Source organism: Polypterus senegalus, chromosome 7 (assembly GCF_016835505.1).
Source record: "Polypterus senegalus isolate Bchr_013 chromosome 7, ASM1683550v1, whole genome shotgun sequence".
Taxonomy (NCBI): Eukaryota; Metazoa; Chordata; class Cladistia; order Polypteriformes; family Polypteridae; genus Polypterus; species Polypterus senegalus.
The window spans coordinates 27,958,975-27,986,690 of record NC_053160.1 but is presented as its reverse complement, the minus strand read 5'-3'; the positions used below and the strand labels follow the sequence as shown (position 1 = coordinate 27,986,690).

General features: G+C 36.6%; 1 protein-coding gene across 1 annotated transcript in view; it reads right to left on the bottom strand.

Annotated features, from left to right (window-relative positions):
- Positions 1–27,716, bottom strand: part of ap3b1a (adaptor related protein complex 3 subunit beta 1a) — a 344,324-nt gene that overhangs the window by 75,056 nt on the left and 241,552 nt on the right. The window contains exons 23-24 of the mRNA XM_039758392.1: positions 11,405–11,636; positions 944–1,028 (exon numbers count right to left, since the gene is read on the bottom strand). Coding sequence (XP_039614326.1) covers positions 944–1,028; positions 11,405–11,636 — 317 coding nt within the window. The remainder of the gene's footprint in view (positions 1–943; positions 1,029–11,404; positions 11,637–27,716) is intronic.

The following is a 27,716-nucleotide window of genomic DNA, read 5'->3' as shown; positions in this document are numbered from 1 at the left end:
ACTCACCAGTCTGCCAGCCAGTTAACAGTGCTGACTGCCCTAATATAATGACACAATTCTGCAAAATACAAGTGTAATGATTATCCTTACCATGATTCAAATTTGCAGTATCTTCACTAATCCATTCAAAGAACGCAACATAACCATCCAAGTAATGCACTAGTTTTTAAGCAAGATAAAAGCTACGAAGACCATTTTTAGTGTGCCAGGAGTAAAGGTGTAGGTAGAGCAGTGATTTCCAACCATTCTTCTGTTTGGCACATTTTTTGCAACCCAAAGAAACCCATGGCACAACATGATTCTACCAACCAGATAAGCATTACATTTATACATGTGCTAAACTGTCTAAAAGGGGTGTGACAAATCAGTCTTCAGCAGTGAATTCAAAGCTTACAGTCATTTCAAAAGTTTCATTTTTATTTTGACACATCTTTGTCTCATATGCTATACCAATTTGATAATTAATACATTGGCCTTGATTTCTCATTGCCTTCTTTTCAATTTGCCTTTTAGGAAGGCATTCAAACTCCTGTTGTACTTGCTCAAGTACTATTTTGTTAAGCATTCAGGTTTAAGGTCATTGGTTAAGTTTAAGCTATGTCATTAATTGTTTTTTAAACTCCTTTGTGTTCGTTCAACATTAAAGCATGATTCACTGTGTATTTACTTCATGATTTATGTATTCATTTTATATTTATATGTTTTAGTATTAGATGCAATTAATTTAATATATTTATGCAATTAATTAGTTCATTTTTTAATCAATTCTCAACCCTAGTATCTATCTATGAAAATAAAAAATAACTACATACATATAAAAAAAATTGTGCTAAGAAACACTAACAGAAAACCCCAACTTAAATTAAAAGTGGCAGTAATACCTTTGTAAAATTATTCACAAAGCTAACTGTCAGGAAACTATAATACTGAAAATAAATCTCACCAAAGCTGGAAATTGGCTGACTGTGTGGAATCATTGAAATCAATGCCCATGGATACAGTTATAGACGATCCTGGTTCAAGGGATTCTGTAAAGAAAAAAATAATGATTGAAGAGCCCTCGTTATGAAAAAAAAATTTGGACAGTTTTATTTGATAGTAAGCATCCATACAAAATCATTAAAAGAATGAAGCATTGCATAAAATAACAACTGAACATGTACAAGAATATCAAAATATTCAGTAAAAAGCAAGTAAATAATCTGAAGCAATGAGAAAATGGCAATGACAGAATTGCATCAAAATCAAATAAAAACTCACATGGTTTCTATTTGTAGCAACATTATAGTGATAGAAACTAAAAACAATTATGGGATGAATCTTAAAGTAGGAGAGAGTTGTACCAGATAAAATACACCATCTAACGACAATCAGATTCTAGAAAAGCAGCAAATATTTTGAAACTGCAGGAGCCAAAATCACCCCTAACAGTTAACTTACTCCCATACAGTTAACTTAACAGTTATTTGGTATTTAAAAAATGCACATTCGAGAGATAATAATGAGCACTAACATACTAGAACTGTTAAAAGAAAACCTGTGACAGATTTAAAAAAAAAAAGAAAAAAAAAGAAGGCATTTCTCTATAACTGTCATCTCAGAGCAGTACAACAATGAATGAAGAGATATGAGAATCATGATAAAGAGAGAGAAGTATCTTTTGGCTACTAGAAACATGTGATTTAGTATAAATATGATGGTTTATAAGGAGATGGCATCCACTTTATTACTTCAGTGTGGACTGCTGACAAAGTTCATCTGGCTCATCTGCTATATGACTGATGGTTTTTCAAATGTAACAGTTGCTGTCAATGTTTGGAATGACAACTGTAGACTAACAGATCAAGAAATAATTTTGTACTCACAAAGTAGTCTTCTTCGAGTGAAGAAAAGATCAAAGAAAGACCTGGAACTTAATTTGTCATACTTGAAGAAAGACAGAGAACCACCTAACATACTTGTGTAACAGCAAAATTATGACATTTGTGGCAAAGCTTGTCTCAAAGTATTTATTTGTATGCACCACAAGCACACTATAGGAACACGTCATGAATACTATACGGGATAATTACTCCTGTGATCTAACTTGTTAAACCAGCAAATGCTAGCCAAATACTTATTGTATAAGATTTAATGGATAACCAGTGTAGCTCAAAGGGCAGAAGGGTATTATTTATATTTATATATTTTGCATATATATAGCATGCCAGAGGCTTAAAAGTTTTCATTGTTTCTTTAGCTTATTAGTTTTATTACTGTAGCACTACACATACCGTACTTATGTACAGACATACAAACAGTCCATCAAGCCTCATACGGTTCAGAATTGCAGGAGAGCCAGAACCTATTGTGGTAGCACAGGGTGGAACACAGAACACCAGGGACAGGGCACTAGTCCACTGCAGGTTGACAAACAAACACACCTACTCTCACTCAAACTGCACCAGTTTAAAGTCACTAAGATACATGAAAAGGAAAATCAGAGGAACTGGAGAAAACCAATGGAATAAACATGCAATTGTTATTCAGACAATGACCAGGACTGTGAAGTCTGTATATCTGTGATAGCAAAGTTAACTACTCTGCCACCATTATGTTTTACAAAAACTCATTGCAGTATAGAGACAATAACAAATAAACATGCAAATCAATTATGACAAACAAAAGTAGTCTAAGAATATGATCTTCCAGGACTACAATACATTACTGGAGATGCTTTGAATTACCAATGGTTTGGAACCAGAATGTAACTTAAAATAATCAAATATTTTTGCAATTGGAAAATGTTTCAGAGAAAGCAAAACAAAGATAAACCATTGCAATTCAGAACAAGCTACTTCAGTAGGGGCAAGATATTTCTATTTTGAACTAATTATCTGTCACAGAAGTAAGTTATCTTTTTCCTTCAGAAATGATTAACACCTTTCAATATGAAACATTAAATATAAATTGAAAAGTGAAAGGTCACCAGAAGGTTATCTAGATTCTCATTAAACTATTTCAAAGAAAAAGAAAGAGAACAAAACATAATTTTTGAGCCCTTTAGGGACAGAAAAGCCATTAATGACAACTCTTTAAAAAGATGGGCTCTGCTCGTCAAGATGCAAATTAGTAAACGTACGTAAGTAAAAGTCTTTATAACCTTGTTTAAAACTTTAGAATAGACAGAACAGAATATTTCACCTAGGCTAGCGGATTTAACTAAATTAAACCACATCCCACTCTTAAAGAAGGTGGAAGATGATTTGGCTAGATGGAAGTCTCTACCCATATCACTCATGGGAAGAGTAGCCTCAATAAAAATGATGATTTTACCAAGAATTAATTATGTATTTGCAATGATCCCAAGCAAACCAACACCGGACTGGTTTAGATCTCTGGACTCCTCCATCTCTAAATTCCTTTGGAAAGATAAACCCCCTCGTATTAGCTTAAAAACGCTACAAAAGACTAAAGATAAAGGAGGACTAGATTTGCCTAACTTTAACCACTATTTCTTAGCCAACAGGCTTCAGCACATCTCAGGGTGGTTTAAACATACCCTCTTAGATGAACCTTGGCTAGACATAGAAAAGGCACTATGCAATAAGATAGAGATCTCTGATCTGCCATTCTTTAGCATAAACATTAAACGACACATATGTTTCAAAGCATCAGCTCCTCTCTGATGGCTTGGTGGGAGTTTCTAAAATTGACTAAGTCTTCATTAATCCCATGCAAACGCACCCCATCTGGAACAACCCTGACCTACTACAAAACAATAATATGATAAACTTCCCAGATTGGAGTTGTAAAGGTATTAAGTACTTAGAACATATATTCGAAGGAACAGACTTTATTTCGTTTGACAGATTAGTAAAACAATATGGGATTAACAAGAATAGATTTTAGAATATCAACAAGTAAAATCTATAGTAAAAAGGAAATATAAGTTTAATCAAATCGAATTGCAAATACCATCAGGTGTGGCAGAACTATTAAATTTTAAACCCCCTAAATTACTGTCTAAAATATACAGGACACTCTCCAAAATAGATGAATCGGTATCCCTTCCTATTATCGAAATGGGAGGCAGATTTATCAATCAGCTGGGACCATAATTTCTGGTCTCAGATAAGTTTAAAAGTCTTTAAACTGATTAGAAATCCCAGTTTACAATTAGTACAATACAAAATCCTACATAGAGTGCACTATACAGGTCAACGGATGTTCAGGATGGGTTATACGTCTTCTAACAACTGCTCTCACTGTCAAGGCGACACACCTGACATCTACATCCACGCTCTTTGGTTCTGTCCACCTGTTCAGAGGTTCTGGAGCAGGATTTGTGAAGACTTATCCAAGTGTCTGAAATGCACCATTCCAACCTCTCCTTCAGTCTGCTTGTTGGGCGACCTAGACTGTGTCACCACGGAGATTAATACAATCCATATGGCTTATATCGCCTTATGCATTGCTAAGAAGACTGTTCTCATGAACTGGAAAAATAAAACAATCTTAATATCAACCAATATAGAGACCGTTTGTTGGACTATATTAGTCTTGATACAGCTTCTGCCACAACATTAGATCAATCTCTCTGGGCTCCTTTGATCGGTTCCATTACTTAGTGGGGGTGGGGATCGCGGCTCTGTCCCACTTTGGTCTTTGTTGTTGATGTGGGGAGGACATACGGGCCTGGGGCATCTGGGGGCTCACGGGGGGCAGGTTTCTTGGGGGTGTCAGCGCTGGGGCTGTGGTCCTGGCCTGGACGGGGCATAGGGGGCTCTTGGATGGTGCGTCTCTGGTAGCTGCATGCTTCGCTACTGGCGGAGCCTGTGCTGGTGGACGTGGGCTGCCAGCCTGGTAGCCGTGCCGCGCCCGGGAGGCTCCGGGCGGGCCTGGGGTTCTGGGGCTGCTCCGCCTCTGGGATGGGGTTCTGGCTGGGTCTGGGGGGCTTGGGTCCTGTGGGGTGTGTCCGGGTTGTGGGTCAGTGAATATACTTGGGCCCGGCCCTGCGCTGGGGCTCTCAGCGCATCGGCGGAACTGGGGCCTCGTTAGCTGGCGGGAAGTTGTTGCCATCTGTCTGCAGGTGGTCCCTGCTTATGAGGTGCCCACTCTGCAGGCGGGGGGAGCCAACAGAGGTGGAGGATGGACTCGGCCTGGGTTTCTATTGTCATATGTAGTTTGGGAGTTGACTGAATGTTGGGATGGGCATAGTTTTTGCATGGTGGTGGGGGCCGGAGGGCTGCGCCGTTCTCCGGGTCGCCTGGTGGTACCGCTGGCGTGGGCCCTGGTCTCGTTGGGCCTGGGCCCCCTGCCCTGGATGGTTTCTGGGGAGCGGGGGTGCCTATGGGGGTCAGCAGGGGAGCTGGCACCGGGGTGGGGGTGGCTTTCCCCCCCATTCTTCCTTTCCTTCCCATCCCTTAATGCTCCCTTCTCCCGCTCCATCACACCAACACTCATGTAGGGCCTGGAGGTGCAGGTGAGTTGCTGGGGTGCAGGGGAGGTATTCCTCCTTTGTCCCCTAGTGACCACCTGTATCTCTATTTTAATTCACAACTTAGACATTCCCATTACCTACCCTTTCATGACACATACATATAGGGCCTTGGGGTGGACACACTGAATGGTGTCAAGAGGGCGGTCTGTTCATTCAGCCTTACCTCTGGCCAGTGTCTACTTCTCAATTTTAAATCACACATAGACAGTGAGGGTTCTCGGGAGGAGAGGTGTTCAGAGCCATATCCTCCTCCTGTTTTAAAAGCACTTCAGAACAACACTCACCAACATCATATTAGAGCGGGAGAGGCGGGCCCGCTCTTTCTGTTCGCCGGCTGGGGCTGGGGGCTGAGAGGAGGAGCTGGCCGTCGAGTCAGGTTCTGGGCTGGTGGGCCTCCGGACTACTGCGGGAGCTGGGGCGGTCCTCCTGGTCTACACCCCAGAGGTAAAGTATACATGGGGAGTGGGAGTGTGTGTACAGTGTTCATTTTTGTATGTCTCCATGTTGGATGAGTGTGTGAGCGATTGTATACGTGCACATGAAGGTGGGAACGTATGCTTGTGTATACGTGTGCCTGTATGTCTATGTCTTTGTGTCAGGTCAGATCTTAGACTCCACCTCACTCAAAACATCGCCAGCTCCCTCAGGGGAGGGGGCCTTACTCTCCATCCCCCCCCCCCACTCCTGCCGGTGGATGATCCCCCCCCAACCGCTGTTGTGTTGGCGGTTCTCGATGTCTTGGGCTGGATACTCGGGTGGGTGCTGGCTCACTCCCGGCGATTGCTTGGCGGGACCTGGACCTCACAGCTGTGTCAGGCCCCTGCTGGTGGGCGGGGGGCTCTTGGATCCCGGGGCACAGGGCCCGGTCCTCCCTGGTGCGGCCGACTGCCGACGGGCCTGGGCTCGCCACCATGGCCCCCAGGGCTTTGGCACAGTGGCTGCTGGATGACCTTCCTCCGGGCTCTCCTCTGCTCTTTTCTGAGTGGGGGCTGCAGTCATCCCTGCGTGGATCCACCTAGGACTCCTGTGTCCGGGAGTTTCTCTGGATGTCTGGGGCACGGGTCTCCTACATATCTGCTTCGGGTCCTGGGGAGCGGGCTGCTGTTCCCCACACACACTATTACACTATTAGACATTTACATGGAAGAACCTTATGAATACAAGTGCGCTCACATATACGGGTGTGCACACAGGTGAACACGTGTGTATAATCAGGTAATCACAGACACACACTGTCTTGCCTAGTGGCTCCCTCTAATCCTATCCTGTAATATTAGTACTATGTGCTGTTCAATAACATTTAATATTTATTAATCACTGTGATTGATACAGATGTTGGTTGCTGTGTTTTTGCCGGTTTTTTTTTTTTCCTCTCAACAGGTATTGAAGCAGATTGTCGGTGTTTTGTTTTGTCTCCCCCTCTCTCTCTATCCTCCTTTTTATCTTTTCTTCCATTGTCCACCATCTGACTCTTTCCCCACTTTCTTCCTTTTTCTTTTGTTTTGTTTTCCCCGTCCTGTCTGTGACTATAACAAACCTATTTAAAAGAAAAATAAATATATATATATTTAAAAAAAAAAAAAAGCCATGAATGATGACAGCACAACTACACATACATTACATATGCATGTGTCATCTGTGTTACTGACAGGCTGGGAAAAAAAAAAAAAAGAACCATCCATTATCCAACCTGCTATATACTAACTACAGGGTCATGGTGTACTGCTGGAGCCAATCCCGGCCAACACAGGGCACAAGGCAGGAAACAAACCCCAGGCAAGGCACCAGCCCACCACAGGATGCTCACACACACTCACCAAGCACACACTAGGGACTTTGATTATCTAAATTATGGCTGCATGATATGATTGCGTTGAATATTTTTATTATGATGCAACATATTGTGATTATAACATTACAGCTTAAAAAAACATCAATGATGACTTGACATTTGCAAGTAACACTGGAGATAGATTTAAAATAAAAACAATTTTAAGTTAAAAAGTTCATTTTTCCAAATGAACACTGGAAATAAAATAATTAAATAACGACAGAAATGTTTCCTGAAAGAAAATGTTTCCCTTCAATGATCTACATATTTCTTTTCCTTTAATATGTAATCTGAGTAAAGGGTTACCTTAAGATCATGTGACAACAACAATACTTATTTCTATAGCACATTTTGCTAAACAGAATGTTGCTTAAAGTGCTTTACAAGATGTCACAGAAATAGTTACAAGAAAAGAAAATTATGCACTTACACAAAATAGTTGTTTAATTAATAAAATATTAGAGTCCTTATGTAGTATAATTTTTAAGTCACAAAAGAGAAGCCCAATGGTAATTTCAGATGCCCAGGAAAGAAAAAATCTGCAGGGGTTCCAAGGCCAAAAGACTACCCGTTTGTCATGGGGCATTCTACCTAACAAATATATTGAAGTCATTCCTTGCTGTTTTTATGCTTCATCCTAGAGGATTTGATGAAGTGGGCTTTGTGAATGCAGACTTTAATAAGTAAGTGTGGATTATTCAATTTATCAAAATGTAGCTGCTGCCTCCCAAAATTTAATCTGGATTTTTTTCCCCAATACCTGTCAGGGTCACTGATTTAACTAATGTACATGACTTGGTCAGGACTTTCCCTATTCCCTCCAACCTTTGCTTATGGGTTTCTATAATTTCATCATTGATTGCTGGCTTAGCATTTAATTAAATTATTCTGCTGGATAAACTTAACAGATATATTTGAAAACTTCTAAGATCTAGATCTAGGAGAGGTGGAGTTATGCTCTAGAGAGGAGGGGAATGAAGGTCAGTAGAAACAAGACAGAATACATGTGTGTAAATGAGAGGGAGGTCAGTGGAATGGTGAGGATTCAGGGAGTATAGTTGGCGAAGGTGGATGAGTTTAAATACTTGGGATCAACAGTACAGAGTAATGGGGATTGTGGAAGAGAGGTGAAAAAGAGCGTGCAGGCAGGGTGGAATGGGTGGAGAAGAGTGTCAGGAGTGATTTGTGACAGACAGCTTATCAGCAAGAATAAAAGGGAAGGTCTACAGGATGGTAGTGAGACCAGCTATGTTATATGGGCTGGAGATGGTGGCACTGACCAGAAAGCAGGAGACAGAGCTGGAGGTAGCAGAGTTAAAGATGCTAAGACGAGGATGGACAGGATTACAAAGGAGTACATTAGAGGGTCGGCTCAGGTTGGACAGTTGGGAGACAAAGTCACAGAGGCAAGACTGCATTGGTTTGGAGATGCATAGAGGAGAGATGCTGGGTATATTGGGAAAAGGATGTTAAAGATAGAGCTGCCAGGAAAGAGGAAAAGAGGAAGGCCTAAGAGAAGGTTTATAGATGTGGTGAGAGAGGACATGCAGGTGATGGGTGTGACAGAGCAAGATGTAGAGGACAGGAAGATATGAAACAAGATGAGCCGCTGTGGCGACCCCTAATGGAAGCAGCTGAAAGAAGAAGATGCCATAGCACGACTGATGTCCAGATTCTGATCTGGCCATTCTAAAATGTCCAGTTTCTTCTGTTTAAGCTACATTGTTATTAATTTACTCATGTATTTAAAGTACTCATGTTGCATGATCAAACTTCTATTGAACTTTAAATAACAGAAACAAGCCCTGATATTCACTTTTAGATTTCCTAATATACCTTGGAATTCATTTACCTTGATGCTAGCCTTTAAGGCCCTGATTCAGCAATACAGCCCTATACCATGATACTTGCTTACAATATTACACAGTTGTAAAGAAGCTTTGGAGCCAGCATACAGTTGGTTTAATTCACATGGCACTGTGTACTTTGCCATAAAGTTCAGCTTTTATCATTTTGTCTACAGAAAATTGTTTCAGTAGTGTTATGGAAGTCACTTTTGTCTGTCTGGGTTGCAAATGATGATATAACACATAACTCATTACTAACTACCACATGTGTGAGTGGTCGTCAACTAAAGCTGATGTCAATTACATGACTTCTTGTCGAAGGAAATTTAAACTTGAAAACTGCAGCTTCTGATCTCATTGTCTGTGTATGTCAAATTAAACAACTAGATATTGCAATGTATGTCAAATTAGATGACTGTATGATGACTTTCCAGTACAGTTTCACATTTCCAAGTATTTAAAGCTTGCCTCTTTTTCTTACAGGCACTGATGCACTGCCTAACAGCATTGGCACCCATGCAAAGACTTTACAGATACAGAGAATTCTGCCTCTTTTCTTTTCTTCATTCTTTAGTGGTACATAAAACAAACATCACCTGACAGTATTTCATATGTAATGTGTTATGTCAGCATTACATTGAGTGTTTCCCAGGGTATCTTCCACATTATTGGCATTACTTAAAAAAGGTTTAGCAAACTTGCAGATTACATTTTTTGGTAATTTTAAGAACAAACACATGGCATGTCATTGGCTTGATCAAAGCTCCTTGTAACTTTACATTTTTACTTCCAGTTTTAAAAGGAATGCACCTCATCAATAAGCAAATAAGGTAACAATTGAATTAAAGTTCAGCTTTACTGTCATGGGTACATAGTACAATTTAATTTCTGTTTGCATGTCTCCCACAGACTAGTGACAGCAGCATAATAGCAGCAATTAAAAAAAAATGAACACAGTGTCATATATTATAAATAGCATAAAATGATAAGTATAAGAAAATGATAAACAATAATGCATTAAACTGAACAACTTAATTTTATTTAATAGAAAACAGAGATCATCTTATCCGATGTACAAAGCTCGTTACCCATGCCCTGGAAGAAAGATAACCAGCAAAGTAAAAACCTGTGTCTATGTGTGGTTGTTGGTAAGCAGATTTTAAGCTAAATTACAGCATGTCCTGTGTGCATTTTATAATAACTGTATATACTTGCAGATAAGTTCTCCCGCAGATAAATCGGGACTTGATTTCACCGTATAATTTCTGCCATTTTATAAGGTCGGTCGTATAAGTCGAAGTGGAAAACACACGCTATTGGTCCAAGAGATTATGCTATTCTAACGGCCAACTGAGAGAGTAACCACGGAGCACACTGCCTTTTTTCCTATGTATTGTGCCTACGTGACCACACAGTAATACCCGAACTATTCCAAAACGACGTTTGCACTGATTTGTGTTTTTGTACCTCACACCCTAATACACCTTTATTGTAAGAGCATCCCTTATCTACAATGGAGCGTTTGATCAGAAGAAAATATGAAGCTGATTTTAAATTAAACGTTGTTGAAGTGGCGAAAGAAATTGGTAACTGCGCTGCTGCAACAAAATGTGATGCGTCTGAGAAACTGATGTGAGATTGGAGGAGGCAAGAAGATGTTTAAAAAAAAAAAAAGAAAAAAAAATTGTTGCATTTTTGAACAGGTGTATAAGTCGGGGTCTGGTTTTATAATTGATTTTTCAGGTCTCAAGACCCGCCTTATACGTGACAATATACAGTAGTTGAATTCCATTCCTCTTCTGAAATTGTAGTTGAAAAATCCTTTTCCCATTGCCCCGATTATCTAGGGATAAACTATATTCCATAGACACCTGGCAGGTGTGCTTTCACCGATTTCTGCCTCCTTCCAAAGTCTCACATGCTATTTGTAGCTCAGTAATATGACTGAAAGTTAGGTACTACTAACATGCCACTGTCTTCTTTAGATCTCGGCAGAGTAATTTTTTAAATACATGGCTGTTTTGAATTCCAGATAAATTAAGCACCAAGGTATATAATAATATAGTGCACCTCACTACCTTCAGTGTTGACATGCAACAATAATCTTACACCTGTTTAGGTCAACAGCTACTTAAGTTAATGTTAATGAAAAAGATTGTTAAATAAATTAGAAACATTTTCCTCTATATCCACAAACCTTTAGTACAATTGAATTATTTTGCGCTTTGTCTTTGCTTTACTCACCAATTCTATTAAATTCATAAATCTGGAGTCCAGTGGGCAGTTTCTTCTCTCCTATATGAATACCTTCTATTTTTTGGTCTGCTTCATTGGATAATGTAACTTGTACAGATACCATCTTTGAGTTGTATATGCAGGGCTGGCGTGGAAAATGGTACTGAGCTGATAGTCCTTTGCCACTCATCCGATGAAGAAGTTCATGAGGTTTAGCAGGAACATATACAGGACTGGTGACCTGTCAACACATTTGTTAAAAAATATATTTTAAAGTCACAGTCTTTAAAAAGTCAAAACCTATGCTATAAAACAGTTTGAACATGATGTGCTTTTCTTGATTCTTTTGAGATGTTTGGTATATCAAACAACTTAAAAGAAAACAGACAAATATATTAACTCATTATATAAATTGACTCACAATTTTCTGCAATTAAATAGCAATAAAATTGGGGTGCTCCTCATTGGTTCTAAATCCACACTTGCTAAGGTTAACCATTCTTTGTTTTAATTAACAACATTAACCCAAACATCTCCTCCCAGGTTAAGAGCCTGGGTGTGATTCTAGACAGTACCCTCTCTTTTTCTTCCCATATAAGTAATGTTTCTTGGACTGCCTTCTTCCATCTCCAAAACATTTCTAGACTTCGTCCTGTTCTTACGCAACACAGTACTGAAGTACAGTACTGGTTAATGCCTTAGTCACCTCACATACAGATTACTGTAATGCTTTTCTATCTGACATCTCACAAAAGCATACAGTATGCATTGCTTTCAATTTATTCAAAATTCTGCTGCTAGGATAATAACCTGCTGTTCTAAATCCACTGAACATATTACACCTATTCTCTCCCAACTTTACTGGCTCCCTGTTAACTCCCAAATACGATACACAATATTGCTCTTAACATTTAAAACTCTCCACAACCTTGCTCCTCCCTATTTTACTGATCTCCTACAGATTTGCACTCTCTCTCGCTCCCTCAGATCCTCATCTGCAGCTCTACTTTCTGTACCACACATTAAACTCCGTGCTGTGGGAGAGTGAGTGTCTCTCATAGTGCTCCTCAACTATGGAATTCTCTTCCCTCTCATATCCATCAGCTTGACTCAACAACACATTTTAAAACTGCCCTCAAAACTTATCTTTTCAAACTGGCATACCAACTATGAATTAACACTGTTACTGCCTGCTATCTTTGTATGTTTGCTACTACCTCTATACCTGATTGCTTTAGGATTTTATCTGTCTCTTTGTTTTTATTTTATCAATGTTGTTTAATTTCATTGTAAGGTGACCTTGAGTGTTAAGAAAGGCGCCTATTAATTAAAATGCATTATTATTATTATTATTATTATTAACTGAAAACAAATCCTCAATAATACCATAAAAGAGTATGTCATTTTAAATATTTTGAAGGTAGTAATATGTAAAGCTATGTAATCTCATTTAATATTAATCAAATTAATAAAATAAATTAAAAACGACTATGCAATAATCAATTAACTTTGATTCATGTTTTAAATGTAACATAACTGAAGTACTGTGTCTGTGCAGTTTGCTCATATTTTAAATAAAAGTATGACCGAAAACATGCAAGGGTGGAGCATCACCAATCTGTAAACAAGTCAGCAGTCAATTGCTGCTGTAAATTATTTCATATTTAATAGTAGCATATGATTATAAATAACCTAACACTGTTGGATATGTCATTATTTTCACTTAACCCTTCTTCATGATAAAAAGGGCTAAGATGTTTAAGATAAAGAATCAACTCAGTACAGCATTTTGGTTCATGGCTCCAAAAGTCCAGTGTTTGCAAAAATAAATTGGCAACATGTCTGGGTTTGGCTCCTGCCTCACACCCAGTGTTGCTGGGATAGGTTCCATCTCAGAAACTACATAGAAAGGCATAAAGCATTAAACACTCTTTTGTATTGTGCAGTAATATGGTGTAAAGTCATTCTTATTCTTCACTTTAAGAAAAACCATAGCTTTTCATCTGTTCTTTCACTACACAGAAGCCCCTTAGGAGATTCATAATATGTGTTTACTCAAAACAAATTTGTAACACACAGTTCCCAAACTGGTTTGTCATATTTTGAGATTTTTATGTAAATAGTTGGACAATTACAAGACATAATATAATTTCCTGAAGGTATCTGTGACTCCTGATGCCTGCAGATTCACAGACACATATTTTATCACAGTTTATTATGGTAAGCAAATAAGCGTGGAATGAGAGTGCACATAACTGTCTACTTAACACTTACTGAAACATTTATAAGAGCTGTTATCTCCTTAATAATAGACATACAGCATGCAATTGCAGAAGGGAGAAAAGGTTCATATTTTTAACACTTCGCTAAAAAAATAAGTGAAGAATATAAAATGACAAATACTCTGTGCAGTTAGCTGGTAATGGACCATATTATCAACTGAGCTTCGATTTATTGGATGCAAACTAGTAACCAATCATAATTTTTACAAGACAGCTCGTCATGGATGTTAGGCTATTACTGAAGTGTGTGTGTGGTTGGGAGGGTAAAATGTATGGGAGGAGTAAGCACAGTAAAATATTGTCAGGAAATTCACAGCAGTGCATTTTCCGTGCACGATTTATTCAATATATGCATTAATGAAAGGCTTCAGCAAATGTTGGATTATTGAAATTACCAAAAAAAAAAAAATACTACATGCTCCTTTACTAACATTACAAAAATTATTTAGTTCATGGATAAAATAAATGTATAATTGTGAATGTTATATATAAAAATGCATGTATTGAAGTACCCATAAATGTATATACAGTTTAAATTTTAATAACAGAGGTTTGAACACAAAATGATCATATTTTACAGACATGTCTCAACCATGCAAAGCATCACAAAGCTGCACTAATGTGTTTTGGAAAATGAAGTCCTATAGAATAGCATACATCTTAGTTTTTGCTTGTGGAACAGCAGCACACTATTGATTCATGTTGTACAGTTTACTGTTGAAAGGCCTAGTATCTACATAGGGAACAGAAAACTCATATCTCTTTGTTTCATTTTGTATGTGTGTTACTTAAGATTATGAAAAGATGATTGTCACTTTGATATCTAAAAAATACATATATTTAATTCATTATATACATTGGTGAATATGATAAACAAAAGTGTAATAACCATCAAAATGAAGCTAGTATAATTGTGTGCTAAAGGAATATATGCCACATAATACATCAACTTTGACTTCATACTCAGGCTTTTAGTTTTGGACGTATATAGTACCTGTTAAGAAACACCTATACAGTAAAATGTAAATCTAAGTACTGTACAATGATTTCTAGATCATTCTCCAGTGGAAAAATGCTTGTTCATTAAGCAAAAAGGGTTATTAAAACAAAACATCTAAAAGAAAATGTACATAACTTTTTTTTTTTTTAAATAAACTAACACTAGAATGTGCATTTGTTATTAAGTTGGCGTTAAAACAAGTTCCACAGATTTCTTGAGACCAAGAAATTTACACATCAGTACAAAGAAATTTGTATACATTCTAAAAAAGAACTAAGCATTCTTCTTTTTGCTGCCCAATATGTACAGGATGACTCTTCTCATAACATACAAGTATCAAGTTTTTGTGAGCCTAAAAACTCATTGGTTAGCCAAAGAAATCCAGATTTCTCAGGTTTAATTTTATTCTTGGACAGCAAAAAATGACCATACTTCAAAAAGGACATGTACCAAAGGTACTGGTCTCTATTATTTTAAAAGTGTCCAGTATCACTTCCATTGTCTTTATATCCTAAGTTCACATCTGAAAGGGCATAGATAATAAAAACACTGACACAAACATTTTTATGAAACAGTGATATTATGTCATCACACATCAGAAACAAGTTTTTGAAGTAACTGGGCTGCTTATGGCCATTTTCAACTCGGCCTCAAATTACAAAGGAATAAATATTCTCTACCAGTATATTTTTGGAATAAATACAAATGTATGCTTTATTCAATTATAACAAGTCATACTGGTGAACACAATCAAAAGGAATCCCAAACCACAGCACTCCCACCACCATACCTGACACTAGGCATAAAGTTACTTTGGTGATTCAGACTCACAATGCAACTTTTACTTTTTTTGCAAAAAATCTTCTTAATGAGGATCATGTAGAGTTCAATAAAAAATTTCCACTATAACTCCAAATGTTTTATGTGAAGTCAACCAAAATGACAGCTTTTATTGGCTGACTAAAAAGATTACATTATTCAAGCTTTTGAGGCAACTCAGACCCCTGATTCGGGCAAGATACATCTTTCCTGAGGAAGGGGCCCGAGTTGCCTGAAAAGCTTGCATATTGTAATCTTTTTAGTTAGTCATTAAAAGGTGTCATTTTGCTTGACTTCTCATTACATCCATAATGGCTAACATGGTACAACACCCTAGTACTACAATTTTTTTATGCTAAATGTTTGCAGGACTTCATTCAAAATGTATTTTTATGTAAAGGGCACCACAGTGAACAAATAACAGTTAAACATTTACAGTCTTTTTTTTTTTTTTTTACTTATCCAAACTTATCCAATATCAATCGGCACTGTGACAAAAAGGACTTGGCCCCAAGTTAAATTAACCCAATTAAAGCAATAATTAGAGTCAGCTGATTGGACACAGCCAGGCTTGATTAAAGTCAGCCCTGTTCAATTTAAACCTCAATTATTTTTATGAAATCAAAATTCAACAAGCACATAATTTCACGATCAAAAGAAATTCCTGAACAGATCAGAAAAGAAGTTGATATCAATTAGTCTGGCTACAATGCCATTTCTAGGGCTCTGAGAGTCGATCCATTGGGAATCTTTCCATGAGTGGCAAGCCCACCAAAATTACTCCAAGTGCACATCATTCAGGAAATTGTAAAGATATTAAAAAACAAACACCATATAAAGAAATGCAGGCTTCCCTTGGCTCTACAAAGTCCACTATTTCTAACTCTGCTATATACAGTATATACTAGCGACTGGGAGTCTGATTGAATTGGGCTACAAATTCTACTTTGGTGAAATCCATACTTTCTCTGCAAAGAATTATTTGTTTTTTTTAAGTCCTTGAAATGATTTTGTTATCATGGCACTGATTTGTGCTTAAAATAAACCTTTTCAGCCGATGTAATGAAGAGCTTCCTATTTAAACGGGGCTGCGAGACGTGAACTCAGCTCTTTGGCGCATCTCATTTGATTTTTTCTGGCAAACAAATTTTCAAAACAAACCGTATTTTACGACTGTAATCAGAGTCGGGGTAATAATTATGTTGGCGTGGTCATTTTAGATCTGAGATTGGCTAAAATTTAAACAATGACGTTGTTAATACTCAGCCGTCATTACTAAGTTTGCCAATAGATGTCAGAAGGAAGGATGTCAAAACCAAACTGCCCAAAGATAGATATCGACGTACCTAAATTACTTCCGGTTCCGGAGCTGTCGAAGGGTTAAGTCATTCGATGATGTTAGTCCTGGAAAGTATGCCCCACCAAACCAACGTTCCAAAAACCAACCGAACTTACTGTTATCTGCTCGAACCAACACAGAGGCAGAGTCCCATTGCATGGTTCTAACTTGTATTGACGCGAACACCATACATACGGGGTATTAACGCGAACACCATACATACGGACAGTATCAAATTATATATAAGGTTTATATATATATATATATATATATATATATATATATATATATATATATATATATATATATATATAAACACTGCACACATAACTTAATTTTGCACAGCTTACTGAATATGCTAAAGAAGAAACAAGACTTAATCATGTACAAGTAAGCTAACTAAACATCTACAATGAAAATGAATGCCCCGGCAGTGAAAATGTTAATAAGCTCGCCTTATATTTTAAAGACCTGTAGCCTTGCAAAAAATCTAGTGACAGCAAATCATTGAGATTTAACCAGTTCAAATACGTGTGAAATGAATCTAAACAGCTGTGTGGCCTAATCCATGATGACAACTATTTACCATTTAAAAAACACATTCAGGTATTCAAAAGAAAAAATGTATGCTAAAAAAAAGGGTGGAGAAACAAAACTATGTGCTGATTTAAGTAAAACGTGTTTGCAATCAGAAAATTTCTGAAGAATTTGATATATGCACAACATGTCTTGTTCACACTTCTGAAGGATGTTATTTGAAGGCAGTCTTAATAAATAACATGATTCAAGGTAATGCAATTAATAACAGTATCTAATAAAAGTAACAAGATTATATACAGAATATACAGGATGTCCAAAGAGTGCTTTGAAAGTATTTAGATACTGTATGTAATTCTGTAGGTAGCAAGTGCAGAATATGCAAATGCAGTACACCCCAAAAAGTTGCGGGTGTTATGTTCCTACAGCACCTGCAAATTGTGAAAAACTGCAAATTTTGGATGTGGTTAAAAAAATGCCAATTTTCACAGTTTAAACCCTAAATATGCCCCCAGTACACTTTAATTGCAAACGCTTGGGGCACAGAATTGCACAGAAACACAGGAGATTGTAGAGACAGGTACTTTATTCAAACACTTCAAACAAACATGTCTCTTTCAGTAGTAGAAGGAGCTCAGTATGCAGTCAGTTATCGATTAAACAATAGACAAACATCATAGGGAAGCACAACCCCCAACAGGAGCAGAGAATGTCTGGGGGAGGAGAGAGAAACAAAGCAATCAGCCACAAAGGACAGGCACTGTTCAGGCTTTTAAGTAAGCATAGCATCGCGCGAGAAGCCGCAATCAAGAAGACGGTGATTTATTTATTTTTATGGTGGAGATTCCAGGAACGCATTCAGCCTTGACCTGACATGCGCACACTCACAAACAGAGACAAAAACAAAGCAAACCGGTAATCAAACAGCAAATGAACAATGTAATGAAAACAAATGAAATAAGTAAACGACAATACCATCCCTGTTCCCCTTACGAGGATTACACATTACATACAACAAAGCACAAAAAAAACACACACAGTAAATCATGAAAAAGTTAATGAAAAACGGCAACGGATGAAATATAATGATTAAAATAGATAGTCCAGAGATCCGCATGTTGAATGGGAATGTACAGATAGTCCTACCGGTAGTTCCTGAAATGGTGAAGATGGGAGGACGGGATCAGGAGCGCTCCTTTCTTTGCAGGATGGCCATGAACCCACTTACAGTCCTCATGTACACAGGCAGACGGCGGACAATCCAGACGCACGAAACGATGCAGGACAAAATGAATAAGTACAGGTAACCCAACAGAAGGCAAACAGACAGGAACTTGAAACACAAATTACAAAAACTTTTTTTTTTGCGTTTGATCACTGGCCCCATTTTAAAAAGCCACGCTGACATCCTTTGACCTCAACAGCCCCAGCACCCTCAGCAGAAGACCAATCACAGCTCCTGCAGGGACTGCTGGGAGTTGCAGTTTCAAATTCTATTGGCTATTCTATATTATTTAAATTTGATTTAAAAATATTTTCACTTTCCAACAGTTCCTATTTTATAGGCGCATCACTTGTAGAAAATAGAATCAATAATTAATGTCACACTAATTTACACTTTATTAAACAGAATGTTTGCTACATTTGTATATTTATATACAGTAGAGATTGTAAATCTTAAATTTAATTTTATAAAGCACATTTAGCTATAATTTTATAAAGCACATTTAGCTACATATCTGTATGAAAATGTGCAATATAAATTTCATTGTTATAGATTTGGCTTACCAAACCACCATAAAAGTACTTTTAAAATGAGATGCTACAGTGGTATGAAAAACTATTTGCCCCCTCCCTGATTTCTTATTCTTTTGCATGTTTGTCACACAAAATGTTTCTGATCATCAAACACATTTAACCATTAGTCAAATATAACACAAGTAAACACAAAATGCAGTTTTTAAACGATGGTTTTATTATTTAGGGAGAAAAAATCCAAACCTACATGGCCCTGTGTGAAAAAGTAATTGCCCCCTTGTTAAAAAATAACCTAACTGTGGTGTATCACACCTAAGTTCAATTTCCGTAGCCACCCCAAGGCCTGATTACTGCCACACCTGTTTCAATCAAGAAATCACTTAAATAGGAGCTGCCTGACACAGAGAAGTAGACCAAAAGCACCTCAAAAGCTAGACATCATGCCAAGATCCAAAGAAATTCAGGAACAAATGAGAACAGAAGTAATTGAGATCTATCAGTCTGGTAAAGGTTATAAAGCCATTTCTAAAGCTTTGGGACTCCAGCGAACCACAGTGAGAGCCATTATCCACAAATGGCAAAAACATGGAACAGTGGTGAACCTTCCCAGGAGTGGCCGGCCGGCCGACCAAAATTACCCCAAGAGCGCAGAGGCGACTCATCCGAGAGGTCACAAAAGACCCCAGGACAACGTCTAAAGAACTGCAGGCCTCACTTGCCTCAATTAAGGTCAGTGTTCACGACTCCACCATAAGAAAGAGACTGGGCAAAAACGGCCTGCATGGCAGATACCAAGACGCAAACCACTGTTAAGCAAAAAGAACACTAGGGCTCGTGTCAATTTTGCTAAGAAACATCTCAATGATTGCCAAGACTTTTGGGAAAATACCTTGTGGACTGATGAGACAAAAGTTGAACTTTTTGGAAGGCAAATGTCCCGTTACATCTGGTGTAAAAGGAACACAGCATTTCAGAAAAAGAACATCATACCAACAGTAAAATATGGTGGTGGTAGTGTGATGGTCTGGGGTTGTTTTGCTGCTTCAGGACCTGGAAGGCTTGCTGTGATAGATGGAACCATGAATTCTACTGTCTACCAAAAAATCCTGAAGGAGAATGTCCAGCCATCTGTTCGTCAACTCAAGCTGAAGCGATCTTAGGTTCAGGGGGCAATTACTTTTTCACACAGGGCCATGTAGGTTTGGATTTTTTTTTCTCCCTAAATAATAAAAACCATCATTTAAAAACTGCATTTTGTGTTTACTTGTGTTATATTTGACTAATGGTTAAATGTGTTTGATGATCAGAAACATTTTGTGTGACAAACATGCAAAAGAATAAGAAATCAGGAAGGGGGCAAATAGATTTTCATACCACTGTATATGAGGTGCAGAACACGCTCCTTTGGAATTGTAAACACCCAGAAAGAAACTGGAAAACAACATGAGAGATGGAGATCTAGAAATTAAAAAACAATTAAATAGAAGGAGGGAGGGATAGAAGGGAAAGAGTGGGAAAAGAAATATACATGGAGTTGGATCATTTATTTGACAAATATTGTATACAATTTTTGAATACGATGACAAAAACAGAATAACTAGTACACTGTGTTACCACTGCCTGTGTGTCTTCATGAGTTAACATGTCAATGAGGTCTTGTTGGAAGTCAAAATGCCATAGATTCTTAAGATCTATGCACAGCTGAGGAGGTAGAAGGAATACTTAGCATAAACAAGAAATTCTAGGACATCAGAGACAGTTGCTCTCATGATGATGATAATGACACTGATAAACTCTTTGCCTCTTGAGTGGCTTGTATGATCTAAATAAAATCAGTATTAAAGAATAAATGTTTTGTAGTCTTTAATTCCTGAATGATTTGCTGCTCCACTTTCGGTTTTGTGGTGTGTTTAAGTATATTTTTGGGGTATGCATGGGCTACAACATAATTAGTAATGATTTTAATTCTCTGCATTCAATAGCCTACTTATTGGCAACACATTTCTGGAATTCATAAATAAACCATTGATATTTAAAGATTCAGCACTAGAGGACAATAGTAATGCTTTTATTTAAGTGAAGTGTTCAAAATTGGAACATGTGGCATAAGGAAATTACATTTGCACCATCAATACAGTACTATTTGTCCACAGTAAAGACACTTTTCCTGTTATCTTGTGAGAACTGCTCAACTTCAGGAAAGGATGGGCTTTTCCTCAAGAGCACAGTTAAGTCTTCTATCACTTCACCAAATGGACAATCAAACAGTCTTATGTCTTAATAGTTCATTGAAATTAATTTAATAATTTATATCACTTGTAATATATCTTCATAGCCATGTTTGGTCTTAAATTAGTGATAATGTCATGGTGGATGTTTCTGGGCTATTTTCAGAAGGTTATGTTTCTGGTATTCTGGTTATAGGAGACAGAAACCAAGCAAAATAAATTGAAACAATCAACACAACAATATGACCACAAATTTAGACTATAAAGGCATAATTAAAGGTTGATTTAATTGAAAGTCAACATATAAAAGTTTCTGTAATGGGTTTACATTAAAACTATTATCCTCTTTTGTCCGTTACCATCTAAGACTTGATTAATGTCATACAGCATTCACAACTGGCTCGCTAAAATGTTCTCTATAATTGGTGTCTCGTTGAGTAGATGGTTACATTGAGCTCTCTGCCTGTGTTGGCATGGACATAATAAACTGGAAGCGCAGGTATTTGTTAAAAGATAGTTATTATACTCTATGTCATTAAATTCTCTTACTTATATTAGGCTATTCAGTTTTATTTTGGTGACTTAAAATAAATCTTTGTTTATTGAGTTGCTTTAATAAGATCATGATTTTTTTTTTTTTTTTACTGTTACTGTCATTGTAAACTAGCTGTTATGCGGACAGGTTAATTATAGATCCCCCATTTTAAAACTACATTCTTACAGAAACCAAATTATTTTTAGTTTTATGTAATATATTAAAAAACACATAGAATGACAACTTATGATATATTTCTAAGTAATTAACATAACTTTAAAATTAATGCACCGCATCTCAAAAAACTGCTAACTTGATAAAGAGTATTTAACTGTCAGCTGTTGGAATTCCCAATCCAAAAAATCTGAAAGTTTGGTAAGTACAAACCAATTAAACAAACGTCTGAAAGGAACATATAACAAGTCATCACATTACAGTATGTGACATGATGACAATCAGAGCACTGGTCTGTATGTACAGTAACAGTCTCATTAACTCACCACTTCTCACTTACTATAGGATCTTTTTTCAGCTACACACTTTAATTTTCGAATGTTTAAACGAATCAGTCAAGCATACAGTACAGGGTGTTTTGAATGAATAGCAGTAATATGCATTCAATTGCTTACTTCAACCCTGCACTGACTTGTCATCAGTTGTAGAAAGTCCTAGTTTGTTAAAATTGAAAACTTGCTTTATTTCACCATGTAAGCTTAAAGAACTGAAGGAGAGGCTTCTGTATTACTTACTGTCAACATCTTGTCCAGCTTAAATTGATTTTCTTTTTTTGAAAACTTAGGGCCTTAAGTAATTGTTCAGCATACAGAAAAATTTAAATGAGCAACTTAAAGAACATTCACAATTAGCTAATCCATCCATCATCTGTAGCAGTACGTCCCATTGTAGGTCACATTGCTCCAGAGCAGATTGGTGAATTAAAGCATAGAACTGCTCTTTGTCATTCTTTTTAACAGTAATTTTTCTTAATTTAATTTGTGTAGTTGCTACTTTACTGTTCTCAAAAAGTTTATTATATATCCATAACTTGCTTTATACTTTGTAATTCATACAGTTGTCACATTATATTTTAGTATTGCTAAATTGATTAACATATTAGCAAATTGTAAATAGGGCAAAGTCAGTGTTTTTGACAGACAGAATGAAGTTCTGTTTGTATTGGACTGGAGCCCAAGATACAGCAGAATAAAAGGAAAGTTAAATTCCCAATTGTATAGAACATGTGATCCTGAGAATCTAATGACCCTGATCTAAGACATTCCATTCATTGGCTGAGAACCCCTTCTTGTGTCTCTTATCCAGAATAACCTTTACAGACTCCAGTTAAAATTCTGTCTACAAACAAAGAAAAAATTGCTAAATGAGGCATATTGTCTCTTAATACTATGAATTAAGAAAATAATATTGAGTATTCCAGAAATATGCATTAAAATTACACTTAAAGTAAATACAAACTATAATTAATATAATATGTAAAGGAAAACTAATACAATGGAATAAATTAATATTTTACATCTTCTATAATTTTGTACCATTCTCCACAATATTACTGTATTCTTCTCAATCATGTTTTGCACACACAAACACAGTAAATGTCAATCCTATTAAAGGAAGCTGCAAAGTTAGTCAAATTCTTTCAGATGCTGCAGATGGATGCCTTCTGGTTAAATGCAACAAAAGCAAGCTGTCACACAAAATAAGACTTCACAGCTGACAAAGTAAAATTTATTTTAGCATTTTTAAATGTGTTAAACCAGTCTGTGTCAATAAACGATGCAGTAATCTCTAATACTTCTCATCTAGATTTAGTACTTTGTCAAGTAGTGTCACACCTCAAGGTCTAAATATGACATCAAACTGCTTATCATTGCCAATTGACAAACTAGACACACCACGAGAAAGGAGTGAGCAGGACCCCCACCCCCAAATACTAAATGTAGCTTCATTCTTTCCTCCATGTGTAAATAAAAGAGAAGTCATTTCATAACCTTGACTCTCAATCAAGCCTTTTCACCTTTTTTGTTCCTGAACAAGTGACAATGAATAAGGAAGTTGATTGAGGGGGTCTATTATGTATCAACTTAAAAAAAGCCAGTATGATTGATGAAACCACCAGTCACCTTCAGTGCTCACTACAATATTTGTATCCTTTTTGTCAAATGACCTGAAAATCCTGCTGACAGATTAAAAGTCACCATAAACTACATTCTGTAGTGAACAGGTCTTATTTTTCAATATATTATTAAAAGCATAGGGTTATTATGCACTATAAATCAAAGTTTAAAGGAAAAGGCTTACACTTTTATATTTTAAAAGTACTGAAAAACACACTACTAAAATATGAACAAATTATTAAAATATTTACAGTAATATGTTTTAAAGTTTTAAAACATCCTCTTTTCACTATATAAGCAATAAACTCTCAGACTAAGGCCTTTATTCCACCCAAAAAATGTTTTCAGAATATCTTGTCACTTTTACAGTGAAACACTCTTCCCTAACTATCAATATTTTAGCTCCAAACCCTAAAGGAACACACAATTATGATATATTTCTCACCAGTATAAAATGTAACTTGAAACTTTTGAAATGTCCACTGTAGAAAATAAATTCAGAAAAAGTACTTTTAAAAAATAATGGCACAGAGGAGTTCCACGCTTTAACTCAATGGAGCAATGTGACCCACAATGGGACATACTGATACAGATGATGGATGGACTGAATAATTTTAAGAGTTCTTTAACATGTTCAATGAAATTTTTGTGCATGCTAAAAAAATATTTACTCCACTTGAAAAACAATTCAATTTAAGCTGGTAAGATTTTGATAAGCTTCCATCTATTAATTTATACTGGTTGAATTATTAAATCTAAAATGGTTCTTACAGTAAACAATATTTAACAAAATGTTTACCAATACATGCTGATTTACTATAAAAATGTATAATCAAAACAGTATTCCTGCATTCTAAATACAATGTAATGCAATGGCTCCATTCAATCAATCAATCAATCAACATTTATTTATATAGCACATATTCATACAAAAAAATGTAGCTCAAAGTGCTTTACAAAATGAATAGAAAAATAGAAGACACAATAAAAAATAAACATAAGTCAACATTAATTAACATAGAATAAGAGTAAGGTCCGATGGCCAGGGTGGACAGAAAAAACAAAAAAAAAAAAAACTCCAAAGGCTGGAGAAAAAATAAAATCTGTAGGGGTTCCAGACCACGAGACCGCCCAGTCCCCTCTGGGCAATCTACCTAACATAAGTCAAACAGTCCTCTTTGTATTTAGGGTATTCATGGAAGGACCTGATGACGATGGTCACATTCAGTTAGCACTGCTGTATGAAAGCTCCAGTTTCCCGTTCTGCCTGTATCTATCAGGGGATGTACTGTAGCTCCAGGTACTTTGGTTTTTGTTTCACATTTTAAAGATCTAAGTTTTTTTTTTTTTAATTCTAAATTGACTTGGTATGAATGAGCATGTCTATAATGTCTACATTCTGTGCTAAGATTGTTTCTGGAGTGAACCCAGCATAAGCTCTGGCCACCTCACCATCTTGAATGGTTAGTTAGTTACGTAGAATGCCTAGAGGGGGCAGGGTGGTCTCGTGGAGTGGAACCCCTGGAGATTTTATTTTTTTTCTCTAGCTGTCAGGAGTTTTTTTGTTTTGTTTTTTTCTGTCCTCCCTGGCCATTGGACCTTACTTTTATCCTATGTTAATTAGTGCTCTCTAATTTTAATTATTTATTTTGTCTTTTTTCTCTTCATCATGTAAAGCACTTTGAGCTACACTGTTTGTATGAAACCGTGCTATAGAAATAAATGTTTTTGTTGTTGTTAATTACATTCATGAAGCACACCATTAAGATATATTTTCCAAAGTAAACAAAAATATAAATGAGTGGCATTGTGGCACAAAGGCTTTGTAGCCTGCTACTACAAAGTTCTAAGGTCTGGGTTGAAATCTCATCCTGGTCACTTGGCCTGCACATTCCACAATATCTTCATGGATTCTACATTGGATAACTATTTTCCCACAAAATCTTAAACACATGTATGTTAGGTTAACTGGAGGGACTAAAGTTAGAGGCTCGTTATTTTTTAGCTTTGTTTTAAATCATCTTACGAAAATCACAGCTTAGGTGAGCGGTCATAGTGTGACAGTTAGTCATGTAGTGTGATATGTCCAGTGAGTGATCTCCAATGAGCAGGTAAGGAGAAAGAAAACAAGTACAGTACTAAGGACACTGCAAATGGAGATGAGATGTGACTAACTATAGAGCCAGAAAAGATGGAAGTTCATATAAAAAAGGGTTGTGGTTGCACTCAATATAACCAGTAAGCACTTGTCCAGTCCAGGAAAACTACAGAAGTTCACTCTAACTAACTGCCAATATGAGAGGAGAAAATAGGAGACTTGGACTTGTAATGAAAAGTTGTGACTGTAATTCCTTGTCATATATTTTGACATTATCAGAGATAAGATTCTGTAAACTGCAATTGTTAAATCTGAAATGACCTTCAAATAAAAATCATATTGGGAAGTGTTGTATGATATTAGTTTAAAATTTTCCCCCAATTACGTGTTTGTGTGCGAGAGTATGGAAATCTTGTCCAGGATGGGTTCTCATCCAGTTGCCAAGATGGGTACAAGCTCTTTGAGACAGCGAACTGGATACAGACATTAGTAAATAGATGTACAGAATTTCAGTCAAGTGCTCAGTAGAAGAGCAAAAATACAATTCAGAGCAACAACACAAGTTAAACATACAACAATTCAAAATCATAATGAAACCCAGGAAAACAAAATACCAATGCATGTTTATAACTTGAAAAAGCAAAACCAGTGAGCATAAATAAAAAGACTCAACATCAGGATGGTAAGTACACTTGACTCAGTTAGAGGAAAAAAATAATACTGATGGAATCTGATGAACAGCAAGCAAAACACTGTAAGCCACAAAGCCATAAGAGCTTATATTAAGATTTGCATAAATAGACATGGACCTCTGAGACTGTAATATTAATATGGGACAGGCCAGAGTGTTAGGATTAACATCTTTGTAATAAATTATGAAGATTTGATATGGAAAAAGATGATCCTCTGTGGCAACCCCTAACAGGACTAGCCGAAAGAAGTAGTAAGAAATTATGAAGATTTGGAATTAGACAGAAAACCCACACCGTCAAGACAGTTAGTTGAGGGGGTAACCAAAAAAACACACAAAAATCATCAGTTGGTGTATCACTACACTATGTATACACCAACTTTCATTCACAATAATCACATTTATTATTTATAAACTGAATTTAAGGGGACACAATATTTTCATGGGTCTCATTAATTACCAAAGAAAAGTGCTGCCCTACTTTTCATTTTTTAATATTCTTCTTTAATTGTTTTTCACGTTAAAGCTTTATTTGTGAACTTGCATTTTGATATTAGCAGAATTGTACTGTTTAGTTAAGCTTAAAAGACCATAACTACATTTAAACAAAAGGTTACATAAGTTAGAAACAAGAGGATATTACATATTATAAGATTCTTCAATTCTTCATGCTTCTTCAATTTGTACATTTTACTCAATTGGTGAAATCAAACTTCAGCTACAGGAACCCCATTCAGCCAAACAATGTACCAAAAAGAAAACAAATTTCCATAATAAAATTGAATATTTCTACACGATGGAAATGACTAGCAGGCATGAACTCCCAGAGGACGCCATTCTCTCTTTTGCAACACTGCCATCACTAGAATAAAGATAACATGAAATATTTCAGTGCCTTACTT